Source organism: Panthera tigris, chromosome C2 (genome assembly GCF_018350195.1).
Source record: "Panthera tigris isolate Pti1 chromosome C2, P.tigris_Pti1_mat1.1, whole genome shotgun sequence".
Taxonomy (NCBI): domain Eukaryota; kingdom Metazoa; phylum Chordata; class Mammalia; order Carnivora; family Felidae; genus Panthera; species Panthera tigris.
The window spans coordinates 128,183,056-128,201,594 of record NC_056668.1 but is presented as its reverse complement, the minus strand read 5'-3'; the positions used below and the strand labels follow the sequence as shown (position 1 = coordinate 128,201,594).

The 18,539-nt window shown below is 47.6% G+C and overlaps 1 protein-coding gene across 1 annotated transcript in view; it reads left to right on the top strand.

The window, feature by feature from the left end:
• BFSP2 (beaded filament structural protein 2) overlaps nucleotides 1–18,539 on the top strand; it is a 67,931-nt gene that overhangs the window by 24,559 nt on the left and 24,833 nt on the right. The window contains exons 2-4 of the mRNA XM_007087447.2: nucleotides 10,478–10,560; nucleotides 16,280–16,436; nucleotides 17,503–17,664. Of these exons, the coding sequence (XP_007087509.1) occupies nucleotides 10,478–10,560; nucleotides 16,280–16,436; nucleotides 17,503–17,664 (402 nt within the window). The remainder of the gene's footprint in view (nucleotides 1–10,477; nucleotides 10,561–16,279; nucleotides 16,437–17,502; nucleotides 17,665–18,539) is intronic.

Below are 18,539 nucleotides of genomic sequence, written 5' to 3'. Positions count from 1 at the left end.
CATGCCTGCCGTCAGCTTTTCTATGGCATTGCCAAATTGCTTCCCAAAGCGGCTACACGAATTTACGTTCTGGAACAGCATGTGAGACCGACCTCCGCGTTCTCCACACCCTCTCCTCCCACAGGTTTGCCAGTCTGTTGCTTGTGAATTGGTTTCTCGTTATGTCATACGTTTGCCTCTTTAAACATGTATCACTTATTCATTTAACAAACATCCACTAAGGGATTACTGTGTGCCTGGTACTATCACGATAAAGTGGCCCCATCTCTCAAGAGAAGAAACGTAGCCACCTAACGTTGGACTCGAGCGTGGTGGTAAGGCAAGGTGGTTTCGTGGGGGTGTGCATGCAGCGCCATGGAACATAATCAAGTAGCTGACATTTTTCTGCAGGCCCGAGGATGCTCAGCTGGGAAGTAAAACAATTTGGCTATCTGCCCATAGCTTCTGACAGGGGCAACTACATCGTAATTCCTAGCAGAAAGGACCTGTATTTCACACAAGCATCAGTGAAGTAGGTTAGTAATTAAGCTGGTTTTGTGTCTTCCCTTTGACCTTAGAAGATAAATCACCTGTGATTGTAAGAGGGCGCAAAAGTGTGAAAGAGAAACTCCATAACTGATACAGGGAGAAATAGAGCTTCATTATTTAAAGTTATCAAGATAGTCAATAAATACAGGAAAAGGGTGGTGGAGTGTGAGTGACATAATCCTCATTTGTCAGCTGGGAAGTCAGTAAATGATGTCTATGGCTGATAACTAAAACAATCAAAAACCTGTAGAAATATGGGGCAAGCTCCGGGCAGATGAAAAGCGGAAGCTGCTGGGGACTGGGGCTCTGGGACAAGACGTGGGGCAGGGAATGCTTTTCTTTACCAGCATTTCTTCTCAGTGTTTACCAGCATTTCTTCTAATCAAGTGTACGTGTTACTTTGATACCTTTTAAATTAAAATGCAAGGAGTACAACATCGAGCATGACTCCTGCAATATTTATAGATGAAGTGATACTTACGTAATAATCTCAGACGGGAGAGGGGGTTTGCAGCAACAGAGATTTTGAAAATTAGCCGTGAGATTTTGATTGTTGAAGTGGGGAGACAGGGGGGCCATTATTCTATTCTCTCTCCACCTTTATATATAGTTCTACCTAGCTGAAATTCCCCATTAAAAAAAGGTGTCTTTTTAAGGGGGTAAAAAAGAGCATGGGTTGTGGAGTCCAGGAGACACGGGTTAAATTCAGCAGGGCCGTGTGGTGCTGTGGGCAAGTCTCTGGGTCTATATCCTCCCCTGTAATGAACACGCACCCATTTTGTACAGCTGCTGGTGTGGGGTTCATTGACTGTGAAGGGCTTATCGTGGCATAAAACGTTATGTGCTTTAAAAATGTTTGGGTTTGCTTTGCTTTTATTTTGGGTTTTATGAAGTTTGGCTCTAAGTTTTGAGTTCTCAGCCATCTTATACTTAGTCCTACACATCTCGTTACATACTGCCTTATGTGTTTGCATTATTTGCATTCCTCAGCTAGCTTACCTCACCTACTGAGTTAACAAATATTTAGTGTCCCTGTTCCAGGCACTGAGCCGGGTGCTGAGGAGGCAGAGATGGGAGACTGTTCCCATCCCAGGGACACACAGGTCAGTGGTAGGGAAAGAGAAATGAGTCAGAATAAAATACAACGTGACAACTGCTTTGAAAGAGATATGCCTGCAGGGCGGTCTAGGGAGGACAGAGGATTACCAGTGCACCTGAGCTGGGGTTTTGAAGGATGGCTAGGAGTTTACCTGGCAGAGAAGGAAAGCATGGAGGCTGGGTGGCATGGTTAGGTCATGACATACAGAGGCAGCAGCATGGGCCGAGGTTCTGAAAGCTGGAAAGGCCTGAGTCTGTTCAGAAGAAATAGTTCAGTTCACAGCAGGAGAGTGAAGAAGAGAGAAAGCTAAGTGCAGAGAAAGGCGCAAACTGTGAGCTTTATTCAAGAACACCCTCTTGAATAAATGTGAGTTCAAGTTTGCATTGTAGTAAGCTCATTACAGTAAGAAAGGGAATGGAAGATTAGAAAGCATTCACTCTAAATCTAGAAGAAAAAGAGAGAGAGAGAGAGAGAGAGAGAGAGAGAGAGAGAGAGACCAATCAGCTGGCTGCCCAGACAGAGCCTCCCAGGGTCACTGTATCTTGATGTGCCTGGCACTCAAAACTCAGATTTTGTTAGGACGTCTGTAGAAACTTAGGCCCTGAAGGGCAGGCTTTGTGATACAGACACCCAGGACTAGGGGGGCCCACACAGTGGTGGCTACTCTTTAGTGCTCAGCTCCTTAGGGCTTTGCTGCTCTCCAGATCAACCCCTCTGTTTCCCAGAGAGGAGGCAGGATGCGAGGTAAGCCCAGAACCAGTCCTGGGAGGGGTAGAGACATTTCTGGGAAAGGTGAGGCCTAAGGAGGTTTGTACTCATCAAGACAGAGGACAACCTGTAGAGATCAGAGTGTTCCTGATTGCCCCAAAATTGTTTATAACACCACTCACCAGTTCTGGCCTCTCAGCCCGTGCTCATCTGACCCCTTCTACAATAACATTCTTTCTTCAGACCGAGCACAGCTTGATGATGAAGTCAACATTTCTTTGCAGTACAGACTCAGAAATGTCTACTGTCCTGGCCTCCCAAAGTAAGACCCAACCTTAGCCCTCAGGTGTCCCTGGTCCTCTCCGGATCCCCACCGGCTGTGACTGCACTCAGGGGTGAGCTATTGCTGGAGAAGCTTCAACTTCTCCATGACATTGTGACACGCTCCCTAACTGCACTTGTAGCTGTAATCTTAACTCCATGTGCTTGGGCTTTGTGCTGTCCGTCCCTGGGTAGCAACGATGAGGTAAAACCACCGGAGAGACGACCGGGCCTTGAACCCAGGCTGGGCAGTGCAGCAGAAGGAACTGGAGCACGTCGATGCAGGGGATCGATGGAGTTCTGACCTGGGAGGTGAGGGAGGTGGTCTTAGGTGGGAGCCAGGGAGGAACCGTGTCTTCACCACCTTGGTTCTCCCTAAAGAGGCAGCGCTGTTGCTGGGCTCATTCGTTCAACTGATACCTACTGTACCGGATCACCTAGGGATAAAAGAACAAGTCTCATGACCCAGCCTGGGACTCTCTAGCACGCAGAGGTCAGTTGAGGGAGAAAGACCTAGTGAAGGAGACTGAGCAAGAATGGCCAGTGACGTAGGAGAAGAGCTGTGTCACGGCGGCCAAGAGAGTAAAGTACATCTTCTGTGACAAATGTCGCTGGCAGGTGTAGCTGAGCACAGAGAAGCATCTGTTGGGCTTGGTAACATGGTACGTCTTCACCATCGTGATGAAGATGCAGTTTCAGCGGGGTGCTAGGGACGGATAATGACTTCCTGTTCTTTTACTGCCAGAACAAGTCGTGCTGAGCACTCCTCCTAAACTTGAGAGTCAAAGAAATGTGTAAAGTGTTTCCAGGGACCCCTATCCCCTGCCACCGCACCAGCCACGTCTAATTTCCCAGGGGCCCAGTCTTGCCCACCTCCTCCCCGCACCTGCAGCTCTAGCTGCTGGCAGACCAATGTCTTTAACTCCAAATAAAGCATTAATTGTACCCTCGGGCCAAATGATAACCCTTCTAAAAATACTCCCTGTCCTCGCCTTTTTAAAACACAAGGAGGGTCAGATTCCTCACCTGCCACCAGCAGCATCATTTATTTTAATAACTGTACCCATAGCAAGGAACAGCAGTAGGAAAGGCTAAGGTCCTCTTCATCATAGTACCAGTGACCAGGGCTTTTTTCAAATGACTATGGACAGGAAAAAACTGAAAGAAAAAAAAAGCCACTAGATGGAAGTCTTCATTCAACTGCCTGCACAGAGAAGAGGGAACAGTGCCAGGCTGCACACACCCATCAGATCCATTCAGCAGTCATGGGCCAAGTGCTGTGGCCTAAGACATGTAACAGTGATAATAACGACTGCCATGCATGGAGAGCCTACTCTGTGCCAGGCAGCCGGCCAAGTGCTTCACCTTCTGTGGTTCGTTTAACTCTCACATCTTCCCTAGGAGGTAGGGGGTGGTGTTATCCTCATTTTCTGGATGAGGAGACCGAATCTTAGAAATGTCCAAGTAACTGGCCCAAGCTGGTGAGTGGAGGAGGGGGGTTCATGACTGATGTCATTGTCTACTAGGTGTGGTACACAGGTCGGGGTGTGGCTCCAATGCACGAATGATCTAAGGCGGGAGGAAGAGAGTCAGCAAAGGCACCATGCACCCAGTAGCTCAGGCTAAAAACTTAGAAGTCACCCTCAATTACTTTCTTTCCCTCTCTCCACAACTGTTCCATCACCAAAACCCATCTGTTCCATCCACAAGATACGTCTGCTTCTCTTCATGGCCCCGATGACCACCCTAGTCAAAGCCGCCATCATCTCCCTTGGGCTCTCACAGAGCTTCCTAGCTGGGCCCTCAGTGCACTCCCCTGCATCCTACAATCTGCCCTTCCCTCAAGAGTCAGGGGACACACTCACTGCACAGATCGCACCTGTGCCCGTCTCAAAACCTTTCACTGGCTGCCCAGCAAATCCCGCCTCCTGTCGCTCCCACAGCCTTCCCTTCATGCCTGGCCTTTTCCTACCTTTCTAATGGCATCCCTTATAGTAGCTGCTGATTCCCCTACAACCAACACAGAGCCCGCCACAGAGGAAACAATAATTGTGTGCTGAAGAAGTGAAGGCAAGAATGAGTGAGTAGATAAATTAAAAAACTTTGCAGAGGAAGGTATGTTTGAGATGAGCATTAAAATGGGGGGAGGTTTCTCAGGGGGCAAGGCCTAGGGGGTGTGAGGTGGTAAAACGGGGTGCTCTAGGTTTACACAACGACACAGGCAAGGTCACGGAGGAACAGCCAGGAGCAGGCTGGGAGGCAGCACGAGCAGGACTGGAGGAAGGTCTGCGCAAAGCTGCTGTTCTCCAAGCCAAGTGTGCCCTGCGAGCCCTTGGAAAGCTTTTCAAACACGCATTGTCGGGCCGCCCTCCAGAGACTGACTCAGACGTCTGAGGTAGGGTCTGAGAGCTCACGTTTCCCGCAAGTTTCAGGTGGTGCTGATGCTGCCGGGCCTGGGACCGTACTTTGAGAACCACCTACATAAAGTGTGCTAAGGAATTCTCCACGTGGAGGCGAGAGGAAGATGGTTCCAGGGAGGTAACTAAGAGAGCTGCGCGCCAAGCCAAAGCAGTTTGTGAATACACCCTTACCCCTACCTGCACCATCCCTCTCAGAACAAAGCCTGCGCCTTACTTGACTTCTGACTGCCCGTCCCCATGGTACTTAGTCAGCTCTGCTGTTCTCCTCCACTGAACTGTATGCTTCGAAGGTATCTTCCGTTTCTCACTCCAGCAAAACTTCCAAATCCTGAGGCCTATCCCCTCAAGACCACCTGATTTCCCACACCAATTCTCACTGATGCTGCTATGAAAATCAGCTTGTCTTTAAAAAAAAAAAAATGTTTATTTTGAGAGAGAGAGAGCAGGGGAAGGGCAGAGAGAGAGAGAGAGAGAGAGAGAATCCCAAGCAGGCTCTGCACTGTCAGCACAGAGCCCGATGTGGGCTCCACCTCACGAACCGTGAGATCATGACCTGAGCCAAAATCAAGAGTCAGACCCTCAACCGATGAGCCACCCAGGCGCCCCTCAGAGTCTCTTTTTACCAGGAGACCTGGTGTTAAATCATCTTGCACAGACGAAACAATCATCCCATGCTGCTGGCAGGAGTCAGCTTGGTTTGGGCAGAAGGAGAGAGAGAGGAGGAGGAGAGGTCATCCCCTCTGGCCCTCCCAGCAGCCACACGCAAGCTGCCAGCCAGCCACCCTTATGGTTCACCCTGCTGTGCAACTATTACCTTGGTTCCGACTTTCTTCCTACTAGAAAAGAGGGCAGGAGGGGTTCCAGGGTTACGAGCAAGGACACTTGTACGCATGGCATCAGCCTAGTGACCGTACGTATTACTATTTGGTCTTTGTATGGCCTTCACTCCTGGAAAGAAAAGATGACCAGAGAGGTGAAGTTAATTTGCATCCTCTTCAAGCGTGAATCTCAGAGGACCAGATTGCGAATGTGCATTTCCCTCAGTTTTAAATGCAGACGACGTCTCTTCTGTAGACTGGACAGCAAAGCACTCCGCAGCAGGATTTCTCCAGGCCTTCTTCAGAGTTGGCCCCACTGTCTGCTCAGCTCTGCTTAGCTTACCGGCTCAGAAATGCAAGTTCAGGAGGTTGGCGTGGGAGCTGGTTTGCTTTGGTTTGATTTGGTGAGCTGCCTCACGCCAGTGGGGAAGACATCCCTTTCTCTCCGTGACGCAGCCCAAATAGGAACCACGATTCCTGGCTGTTCCGTTACGGGAAAAAGACAGAAGACAGTCCTCCGCAATGAGTTTCTCTCTTGATGCTGATGAGCCCTTTAGTTTCCAAAGCTGATGACAAAAATACGCACACTTTGGAGTCGTGTTGACCTGGCCTGGCGTTCTGGCTCTGCCTTGCTCGGTCCGGGTGATTTGGGGCAACTTCTGTATGGCCTTGGCACCCTCCTCTGTAAAATAGGTGTGTTGCTGTCAGGGCTGAATATCAGGAGCACTGAGTGAAGTCATGAGTGTTAAGTATTCAGTAGCATGTGAGGCCCAGCCACCGAGCCAGGATCTGTGTAACAATCAGCTTTCCATAAATAAAAGGCTCTGGTTTACCGTGTTTGCCAACTTCCCTGGTGTAAACACTCTCACCACGGCTGATACGAAGCTACCAACATGCTGTCAGTGAATGCACACTTGAGAAGAGACGCACATAACATACATCATACGGTGTTTCCACTGTGCAGACACAACAGAAGGAAATAACCTCACTAGCAGGATGATAGTCAAACATAGGAGGAAGTGATGAGTAATTATGGCTTTTGTATTCTGAGCATTTATTAATGGTGTTTTTCGTATAATTTATTTAATTGTAAGTTCACATAATTAAAATGTTCGTGATGGCTGTGTTTAACCACTGGCTCCCAAAACTCCTGAAGTATTTACCAGCCTGCCCCGGCAAGCCAGTACAAGCCAGCCCCAGCAGGTGTGCCGGGCACATCCGTAGGTGGTCAGTGCATGCCCTCCCCTCTGCAGTTCCCGTGCTCAGCCCTGGGGAGGATTTCACGAAACTTTCCCAGGTGGGAAGACAAAGAGCCTGTGCCCCGGCAGGCTCCGTGCTTTACTCTGGGCCTTGGCCACCAGCCCGGTCCCCAGCCTGTGCTAAACCTGGGCCAAGGTCCCAGCCCTGGTCATGCTGCCTGACGGGCCCTTTCTACAGTGGGGGAGGCTGAGCCACCACGAACTCCAGAGAGGACGCCCCTCTGCTAGGCTGAGGTGCCCACAAGAGAACAGTGAAGGGCTCTATGGCTGAATTGGGGGCTGGCGGTTTATTTTAAGCTCCTCATGTGAAGGAGATGGGGAAGCACGGACAGCAACCGTGCTTTGGCAAGTCAGAGCCTATAATTAGCCTCTGCTTGAGGCTTGAATAAGCCCCTGGTTGTCACTAAACAACAGTTAGAGCGGGAAGGCCTCCAGCTTCCCTGAACCCAGTGCCACACGAGCTGCCTGGGACAGACATTTGGACGCAACTACCCTGTCTGCTATCCAATTTGCCCCAGGAAGCACTCCTGTCCTCAGCCCCAACTGAGCAGGAGGACCACTGAGCAGCCGACCCCTCACCACAGCCGATCACACAGCGGCTGGCATTTCCTATCAGACTCCTTCATGGATGGCTCCCTGCCACCTCTTCTGCACAAAGTTTGCAATCAACTAGGGGAGTGTTAAAAATGAACACACCGGGTACTGTTGTAGCTGGGCAAAGCAAAGGCTGAGAGGAAATACAACATATCCAAATGCTGGCGGTGCTTATGCTGGATGGCAGGACTTGGGGCGATTGCATTTTCAGCCATCTTTCTGTTCGTCCCGAATCGTAGGACTCTCAATACGCGTTTCCAACATAGGCGCCAGAGTGTTGCTTGGTTTGTACTTTTTCTGCCCACCCCCTGGGGCCCAAATTTAAAAAGCAGAAACAAACAGACAAAATTAAGCTGTACCAAGGTGAAGAATTTTAAGAATTTAAGCTTCAGGGTCCCTTATTTGTGCATATCCCTTTGTATTAGTCTTTTTTTTTTTTCTTTTTCTTAAAGGCGGTCTCCCACATTGCATAAGCTCCAGGCCCCACAGCTGCCCCTGCGTGGCCACCCTGTCTAAAGAGATTGTAAAGCCGCCTTCTCTAACAGCCGTAGTTTTGGGGCCCACAGTCTAGATACCTGTTGTGATTCGGTGTCCCACACTAGAGTGGGACATTTGCTTGGGCATTGTTGTGAGAAAATCAACAGGGTGATTGATTGCCTTTGGCTTTAAGTCTGTCATATGGAAAATGGCATCTGTAAAGTGGCAACCAAAGTCTGGAAAAGGGGCTCCTGATGAGGGCCACAACTGCGGGCAGGAGGTTGAAGAGAGCCTCGGCCAGACCAGCCAAAGCCAGTCCTCAGGGAGGCCTCACATAGCCGTGGCCCTTTAGATGAATTGTATTCAACAATATTAACTGTATTTTCTTTTTTTCTGTATTCTTGGTGCTCTGGCACCTAGGGCCTCGCTGTTAGCCCCTCACTGAGCTAGCTGATCTTAGAGATAATAAGCCACTTGCCCAACATGCTTTTGATATGCAAACCAGCCAATCCAAGAGTCCGAGAGTCTGTACCCCATCTGCCTTCTCTTTCTGGCACTTATACTCCAGGAGGCAATATTCCTCTGCTCTAATCATCCCAGGTGGCCCGAGACCATTCCAGGGACCCATAGAGACCGCTGAAATGATTCAAACTACTCAATCCTAAACCCACTTGGCTATTTACCTTGCCTCACCCATTCCTTCCCATCCTTCCCATGAAAACCACAATAAAGGCTTTTGCCCACACTTTCCCCTCATCCTTTTGCAGCCGACCCTTGTACTTCATTATATGGCCCCTCCTGGTGTGGCTGCCCCTCCCTTTGGGAACTGTGAGTAATATCTTTTCAAGGTCAGCCATCTCCCAATCTGTTGGCCTCGCCCTACCTAACTAAAAACAAAATCTCAGGGGGCTTCTGAGGAATAGAAATGACCTCCAGACCCTGACGGGGGAAGGGAGGGGTACGGTTCACCCATGGTCGCACCATTCATTCATGCATGCATTCATTCAGCAGGTATCGATGGAATGTCTACCGTAAGCCAGGCTTTGGAGACCTAGCAGTTAACAAGGAGCCAAGCTTGGGGAGGGTCCATGTCAACACGGTGGGCTAGGGGTCCCATGGGGAAATGGAGAGAGCACAGGGGTGGGCCAAATCCCAACCACAGTGAGAGTACTGATTTGTGTCCTGCCTTGTTTCAGTGGGGATGTCCTGTCTCGTTTCATTGAATTTCCTGCTACCAAATTTGATCTTCTCTCAGCTCCAGCCCAGCCCTGGGGAACCCTGGGGAACAGGCAGATGAGGGTCTCTCCTCTCCTACTTTCTCATCTCATGCCATCTCTGACTTCTGGTGCTGGAAGACCTCCCACTCAATGAAGAGCTTACAACACTTTCACATCCAAGTACAAAAGGACTGAAAACAGCGACTTGCGTCCTTCTTTTAAAGTAACTGTCCTCTTATCCCCCCCAAACTGAAGATTATAGAAAAGCTACATATGTAATATCTATGTTTCTCAGATCAAGGAGAGAACTACCCCCCAACCCCCACTTTTGAAGGACTCTGTAGGGTTTGGGGAGCCAGTTTTGAAAAGCCACTCTTCGTGGCTCCAGGAAACTCCCAGACTGTATGCATAGTGTATCTATGTTCATATGTACGTTTTGAGGATGAATGAAATTCTAGAGCCGCATTGCCCAGTACAGTGGCCACTAGTCACAGGTGGCTATTTAAATTCAAATGAAATTAAATTTTCAGTTCCTCAGTCATCCTGGCCACATCTTGAGTGTTCAGTAGCCACGTGTGGCCGTGATAGTGCAGACATAGAAGAGTGCCATAACCACAGAAAGTTCTATTGGACAGCACTGACCTAAAGATTTCGTCAGCCTTTCAAAGGCACCCATGAGCAGAAAATGTTAAGAGCCACTAAATCAAACCAGTGAAACTTCGTTTAAGGAGCCAGAAGCTTCACTGGCAGTTGAGAGCTCAGCATTATGACAGAGGCTAGGAACAAGTCTGCCTTTGAGTAATATTTTAGCTCCAAAAATCCAACTCTAAAGGCTCTTAAAAGACACCCAGATTTTATGCTTTGTGGTTTATCTCCTCCCTACCTTTTTGGAGAGAGATACTTGAATTCTAAAAATATTTGCTGTAAGAAAAGTGCTCTATTCCCCAGAACCTCTGTGCCCAGTGCGAGTCACAGTGGGAAGTAAGGGAAGATGGTCCAGTGACCTTGTCTCCTCTGATGTGTGTGATCTTTCTAGGTGGGCGAGGCGGTCTTGGAAAATGCCCGGCTCATGCTTCAGACAGAGAATATCCAGGCGGGTGCAGACGACTTTAAAGAGAGGTAACTTCTTCTTCTTTTTTTTTTTTTAAAGTTTATTTATTTTGAGAAGGAGAAAGAGAGAGAGAGAGAGAGAGAGCAGAGGAGGGGGAAGGGCAGATAGAGAGAGAGGGGGAGCATCCCAAGCAGGCTTTGTGCTGTCAGTGCAGAGCCTGACATGGGGCTCAATCCCACAAACAGTGAGACCGTGCCCTGAGCCAAAATCAAGAGTCAAACGTTTAACTGACGGAGCCACCCAGGTGCCCTGAGAGGTAACTTCTGCAGCAGGGGGGACAGTCATTCCACACCTTCAGACCACTGTGCAACTCGGGGACTGCTATTCCGAGGGTCCGCAGCGTTCCCTTCCAGCAGCACAGAAGGCTGGAGTGGGATAGTGGAAGCCCCAGGAGAATCCAGAGGAAAGATCGTCCAGTTCAAACCCTCCTTCTAGACACAAACCAGGTCCCCAGGGCTCAGAGACTTTGCCCAGTGTCACCTGGTTCAGGGCAGGGATTCTCAGACTGTAGTGTGCTTCAGAACCACCAGGAGGTCTTCTAGAAAACAGATGGCTGTGCCCCACCCTCTGAATTTCTGACTCAGTAGTCTGGGGTGGGGCCCCAAATTTGCACTCCTAATGAGGTCCCCATGATGCTGATCCTGCTGGTCCTGGGACCACACGTGGAGAACAGCTGGTTTTGAGCAATGCTTCTCAATTGCAGCCACATGTCAGAATGACCTGGGCACTTAAAGCTGCCAACGTGCAAGCTGCACAGACGGATGAAACCACCGTCCCTGGGGGTGGGTCCAGGCCTCAGTAGCTTTAACTCACCAGCCTTGAAAAACATCTTTTGAAGTCTAGTACAGTGTTTCCTAAAATATGGTGTGTAGACCACTGATGACGATCATTTTAAGCGATAGAAGGATAGACACTTTGTTTTTAATAGTTATGGATTTTTATAGTTACCTTCTATTTATGACTCATGAAACTGTTTTTCCACCATAGCTACTATAATTTAGAGTAGCAATTTAAAATGTATTTAATATAAAGAGCTTTTAAAGTTTACTGATTTAACATGTACTTTTTAAGTAGATAAATTTAAGGAACAGTATAAAGTACTAGTGATAGGAGAGAGATGCATTTAGGGCAAAGTCATGATGGTGCATGAGGTCTGTGGTCCGTGTTGGAGAAGTGAAATGAAAAAGACCTTTCATTGATGAACACAGTGATTTTGGGAATATTCTGCGGGGAAGGTGTTCTGGATGTTGGGCAATTAGATGGGTGATGGGATAGTTATTCAAGGAACATTTCCTTAAATTGATAAGGGCAAAGAGGAAAGGCACATAGCTGGGAGTCTTTGGGGAAGACAGTGACCCCACTGCCATTCTTGTCTTAGGATAGAAAGGGTATTGTGATGGAAAGGAAAATCACTACATCTCCTCAGACCCAGAGTCGTTCCTTTCTCTAAGACCAGGCTTCTCCATCTGATAAAAGGACCTCTGCTAGTGGCCACTCTCGAGTCAAGGAAACTCAATCAGCTGGGGTTGCTGTCTTGGACAACACTGTGCTGGTCAAGGTCACAGAAGCACAAAAAAGCGAAGCCATTGGCTTCCACTGACAGCTAACTGCACAGTTAGAGATGGATGCCAAGAGACGTGAAACCATTTGTGCTACATTTAAGATAGAATTTAATTAGGTGTGAAGTTAAGTTAGGATGTAACCAAAATTTCATTCATTCATTCATTCATTCATTCATTCGTTAATTCATTCATTTATTCATTATGCATTCATACATTTCTTCATCCATCCATCCAACTGAGCAGCAGGGGCTTGGTCTGTTTTGTTCCCCAGTGTATTAACAGTGCCACGCACAAGATAGATGCCTGACAAATAGTTGTTAAATTAATGAATAAATGAATAAATTCAAGAAATGTTTGAATAGCTGCCCGGACCCTGGCCAGGTCCTGGGGATGAAGTAAATGGAACCTCGAGGAGCTCACAGTTCAGTGTCAAAGACAGAGGAGTGAACAGATAGTAGCATCATGGGGTGGTTGTGCCATCACTGAGAAGAGCACAGGTGGGGTGGGGACATTTAGTCGGCCAGGGAGGGTTGACCAAAGAGGTGACGCCTGACTTGGGTCCTTTGCAGGAGTTGTGCAGGTCAATAAAGGAGACACGAATTTCCAGGCAGAGAGGGCAGTATGTGTTAAGGCAGGACATGAGAAAACATGGTGTATTCGTGGCCACCAAGTAGCTCATTGTAACTGGGGCATGTGGAGTGAAGAAAGGAGGGACAACCAGTGGGGCTTGAAAATCAGGGAGAGACCAAATCCTGGAGTATCATGTCAGCCTACCAAAGAGCTCAGAGATGACCTGAGAGAAGAAGAGACCCATAGAAGGGATCTGAACAGTGGCTCACCATGACTAGTCTTCAGTTTCAAAATTTCAGCTTTGTACTGGTGGAGAGGAGAAGCAGGGCAAACCAGCAAGAAACAATGGGAGCAAAGGGGCTGGACCAGTGGAAGGGCAGAGTCTGTACTGGGAGCCATGGCTGGAAAGCAAGGTGAGATCAGATTACTTAGGGGCCAGAGGATAACACTTAAGGCTCTGAGCAGATGGTGACTGGATATGGTTAAGGATGGTTCCTCTGGAGGCACTACTGTGGGTCAGTTGTGGGAAGACGATCAGAGGCTGTTACAGCTCAAGGTCTGCCTGGAACGGTGGCCACGAGCAGACTTGAGGGATGGGTCAAAGAAATCATTGGCAGGGGTTGATAATTATCTACATATGCAGCCTGAAAATAGAAGGAAAGGTAAGTTTCAGGTGTTGAACTTGGGTAAGTGAGAAGATTTGCCATTCTCTCGACAAAAATAGAAAATTGTGGAAGCAAAGCTGGTCTAAATTCAAGGGTAGTAATGAGCTTGGCTTTGAGCAAGCAGAGCTGAGCTGAGCTGATGGAGAAGTTGTGGTGGGCCACTGAAGATGCCGGGCCAGAGTGGCCCACAGGTCAAGACAGGCACTTCTGGGCATCACCAACACAGAGATTCTATTTGATGACTTCAACATGGAAGGGGAAAGGAATGAAAGACAGTGAGAGAAAGCTAAACTTCCAGCTTTCCCCAGCCTTGGGGATATCCCCAAGCCTTGGGGATATCACAGATAAGTGTCAAATTCTAAAGGACTTCCAAACAAAGGTCTGTAGAGCACCTAAGACCTCCCATAATGCTGAGTGGTGCATATCCTGGAAAGGACCAGGCTCCCTGGAGAGATAAGCACAACAGGACTTTGGAGGCACACAGAGACTCTTCCAGCGGGGGTCAAAAGGGACCAATCCCAGTGCTATGGGTGGGTTTTCATTCCAGCTAGAAGGGCAAGACTCGTTTCCAAAAGATTAAATGTTAATAAAAATACAGTACTTCCTAAAGAATACATTTGGGTAGAAAATCTAATCCCACATAGAGAGTACATAAAAATGCTTTAGAAACCAGCTCCTCAGGGGGTGATTCAAAGGTGCAGGTCCAACTCTGAGGAAAGGTCTCTAGCAGTATGCCACAGGGCTCTGTCCTTGGTTCCTTCATTTACTATTTTTAACCACAGGTGCATGAAAGCAGGTAGGGCAAAATGGCAGAAGATACAAAGCCAGGAGGGGTGGCAAAGAGAAAGATGACAGGCAGAACTAGGAATCAAAGTGATCCCCACACATTGGAACACTGGGCCAATGAAACTGAGAGAAGATATATGCGGATCCTCTCTTTGGGGTTCAAATACCAGGTGCACCCAGAAAGGACAAGGTAATTGGGCTTGTGAAAAATGCTCAGGGTCTCTAGTTGAGAGGACACCCAATATTAGTCAACAGCAAATACAGCTGGTCAAAATCAAATGAACAAACACACAAAAAAACAAACCCCCTCAAAGGAAACCTTAGGGCCCATGGTGAATAGAACTGAAGGGTTTAAACAAAGGAGCAAACAGTCCCCCAGGACTCTGAATTGATCAGGGAACATCTGGAGTTTTACATTCCATTTTCTGTATCACATATTGAGAAGGACATAGACCAATTAGGGCATTTCTAATCATTCCACAAATCTATCTGAAGCCTGGAGGTGGGTGCTAAGAATACAAAGACAGAAAGGTCATAGTCCCTGCCACGGATGATGAGGGACATGGACACCAATTTGTATGAAGAACGGAAGAACCGGGAATGTTTAACCTGAGGAACAAAAGGCTTGGAGGGAGAGATGAGCGGGAAAGCAAGAGTGCTATAAGAGACATTCTAAATATTTGTAGGACTGCCAGAAAGAAGGATTAGACTGACTTTGGGTACTCCAGAGAGTGGAACTCAGACTCTTACAGGAATGAAGGCTTAAGCTCTTTAAGGAAGAAATTTGTAATAATTACAGCTGTCCCAAAATGGAACGGTGGCCTTGATAGGTGATGAGTTCCCCATCACTGGAAGTAGTCAAGCAGAGACTACATGATCACCTATCAAGAATGCTATCAAGGCATTGTCACGGAGTGGGAGACATTTAGGAACCCTAAATGCCCTTAAAACTCTAAAGCCCTAAGATGCTTTCTTCAATGAGAAGTGTGAGCTTTCTTCATCCTATGGATGGATGAAGGTAAGGTGTGAAATTTGGCTGATGGGGTACACCTGGGTGGAAGGCTGTGGAAGAAAAGGGGTTAACACTGGGGGAAACTGGCAAAGATGTTGAGTGGCTTTTAGAAAGAAGGCTCTGCGCAAACCAGAGATGGAAAGAACTCAGGGATTCTTAAAGACAGAGAACAAACTGAGGGTTGATGGAGGTGAGGTGGGTGGGGGGATGGGCTAAAGGGGTGATGGGAATGAAGAAGGGCACTTGTTGGGATGAGCACTGGGTGTCATATGTAAGTGATGAATCACTGATTTCTACTCCTGAACCAATATTGCACTGTATGTAAACTAGAATTTAAATAAAAACTTGGGGAAAAAAAAGAAAGAACTTGGTGGTGGGAGGGGAGGGCACAGTTTCAGACTTGTGTCAGTGTGTGTGTGTGTGTGTGTGTGTGTGTGTGTGTGTGACTGTATAAGCTGCAAGTTTTTAAAACTCTGGATATTTTACGTATAAATCCAGGTTTCCTTGTTTCTCTTGAAGAGAAAGGGCACACATATTTCCACGCAGCAGCCTCCCCTTGCCTGAAGGGTGAGCCGTCCTGTGTGCTCCTGTCCCGTCCCCACCTCTCCCTGCTTCCCAGACCTGGGCCTCGTCCCTCATCTATAGTCCCCTCTTGGCCCCTGATGGCACTGGGTTTTGCAGCCACAGTTTTAAATTTTCACGTGGGTTCTTTGGAGCAGAAACCATGTTTTTTATTTGGGGATCACTAGCACATAGCCTGGTACTTAGCAGACTCTCAGTCATGTCTGTTAAAAGATCCTCAAGGGAAAGGATGACAAATCACAATAATGGTGACAAGGCCAGATCCCCTTACCTGGATCTCAACTCCCGGAGAAGCTTTCCCTAGAGTTCTGTGCCTCCAGAGCCCCTGAGCCTGGTAGCCTGTGAAGCTGGGCCATCAGAAGTTGGCTGCAATCATTTTCATGATAATAAATCAACATGTAAGACTTGCATTAACAGTGCCCTCAAAGCTGTTGGAACAGTGACTTTTCACATCTGTTTGTCTATGACATAATTGGCCTATTGGTAACGTTTCTGATTATTTTCCCTTTTGGGTTGCCCACCTCTGCTCTTTACCTTCCTTTATCTGCAGATATGAAAATGAGCAGCCATTTCGAAAGGCAGCAGAAGAGGAAATTAACTCTCTGTATAAAGTCATCGATGAGGCTAACTTGACAAAAATGGATCTGGAGAGTCAAATAGAAAGCCTGAAAGAAGAACTTGGCTTTCTGTCAAGGGGCTATGAGGAGGTAGGTGGGGGCAGGGGCAACGCTGGGTTGGCCACAGACCACAGGCACTCACCTGTCTCACGGAGGTTCACATCAGTGATGGTGGCTTATCTCGGCCTCTCCCTGTCCCTTGCCCAGGGCTGCAGGGAAAATGCGGGTAAAATACCTTCAAAGCCTTGTAGTGGGTAAGCTTACCCTGGGGAGTCTCAAATTCAAGTGGCTTTGAGACCAGGCTGGTACATAAATGGAGGAGACAGCAGGTCCACACCGGCAAGAGTGACGGAGTCTGTGTTGAAGTGGAGAGAGCATCCCCTACCTCAAGGCACTGTATTTCACGTCTCTTTTTTTTTTTTTTTTTTTTTTTTTTTAAGCACTGCATAGGACAAACAAGACAGCTCTGAAGGTAGATCCAAGCTGTGGTTTACACACACTCATTAATGAAATTAGGTCAGATGCTTGAGTGACAGGACTCAGTGGGACCTCCAACGGGGAAGCCCTCCAGTTCCCTGCGGAATGGCACTGACTCTAAACCACCTCACACAAGTCGCTGATCAGACACTTAAAGTGCTTTCAGTTGAAAAGTCAACTCACTTAACCATGCTTCCATTGGGAAGTCCCTTCTTTTGTCCGACCTCAGGCTGACCAGGAACCCAAAGCCCACTTCCTGTTCCTAGCTCAGTCGTTTGGTACCACTCCCCCCACCTCCAACCCTTGAGGGACTCCAGAGTTACCTTTAAACCTCTTCCTGCCTACTGTGACTTTACGAAATCCATCAATTTCATCTTACTCTTGTTGCTTACTCTGTTTGTGTTGTTATTTGGTTATTTATTTGTTTTGACATTTGCTTTGAGTGGGTCTGGGCTTGCGAAGACCAGCCTAAGAAATACGTCTTTGGGGAAGGAGACTATGGCACTGGTGCTGATGACAGGGTCAGGGACTTTGCCAGTCTCTGCGAAGCCCCACTTTTGGCAGTAGCAGAATGAGAAGCATAAGGATTACCCAACAGACCTGGGCTTATGCTGGCTCAACTTCTGTGTCCTTTCCTTCACCTCTGGAACTCACCTGAAGCATCTATCGTCATTTGCAGGATGTGAAAGTGCTGTACAAACAGCTGGCAGGGTCTGAGCTGGAACAAATGGGTGTTCCCATTGGCACTGGTCTGGACGACATCCTCGAGACCATCAGAATCCACTGGGAGAGAGACGTGGAAAAGAACCGGGCGGAGGCAGGAGCCTTGCTCCAAGCCAAGGTGAGTGTGTTCCCCTCTGCCCTGTGCAGAAGGAGGCCAAGCAAAGGTGAAAAGCAGTCAACATAGAAAAGAAGAAATGCAAGTTTCAATCTCATTAGACATAAAAGAAATGCAATTTAAGATGATAGCGGCTTACCTGTCTAAATGCAGAACATGTTTAAAACTTAATGCCGACAAGTGTGTGGAGAAGTCGGTTCTCCCCTATATTACTACTGAGGAGTACAAACTCGTATGACATCTTTGAGTGAGGGAATTCATGATATGTGTTAAAAGTCTTGAAATGCCCCTACCTTCCAGTTGAATAATCTGGACACTTTCCTAAACAAATCATTGAAAACACAGATAAAGTTTACATCCAAACATACTCACTGAAGCATTCATTTAAAGAATGAAAAAAACTGGGGTGCCTGTGTGGCTCAGTCAGTTAAGTGTTCAACTTAGGCTCAGGTCATGATCTCACAGTTCGTGAGTTCGAGCCCTGCCTCAGGCTCTGTGCTGATAGCTCAGAGCCTGGAGCCTGCTTCAGATTTTGTGTCTCCCTCTCTCTCTACCCCTTGCCTGCTCACACTGTTTCTCTTATTTAATGTTTAAATAAACATTAAAAAAAAAAAGAATGAAAAAACTGGGTGGGGGGACACAGAAATGTTTAATAATAGGGGTAAGGCTAAGCCATAACCTAACCATGCAATGAAATTCCAGGAAGTTTGTTAGAAATATTTATGAAGGATTTATAACAACACGGGAAATGCTCACATAATAAGGTAACATGGGGGATACAAGAGTACAGAAGGGTATATGCCAGGAACCAATAAACTTTTTCTGGAAAGCACTAAATAATAAATATTAGACTTCCTGGGCCTGACAGTCTCTGTTGA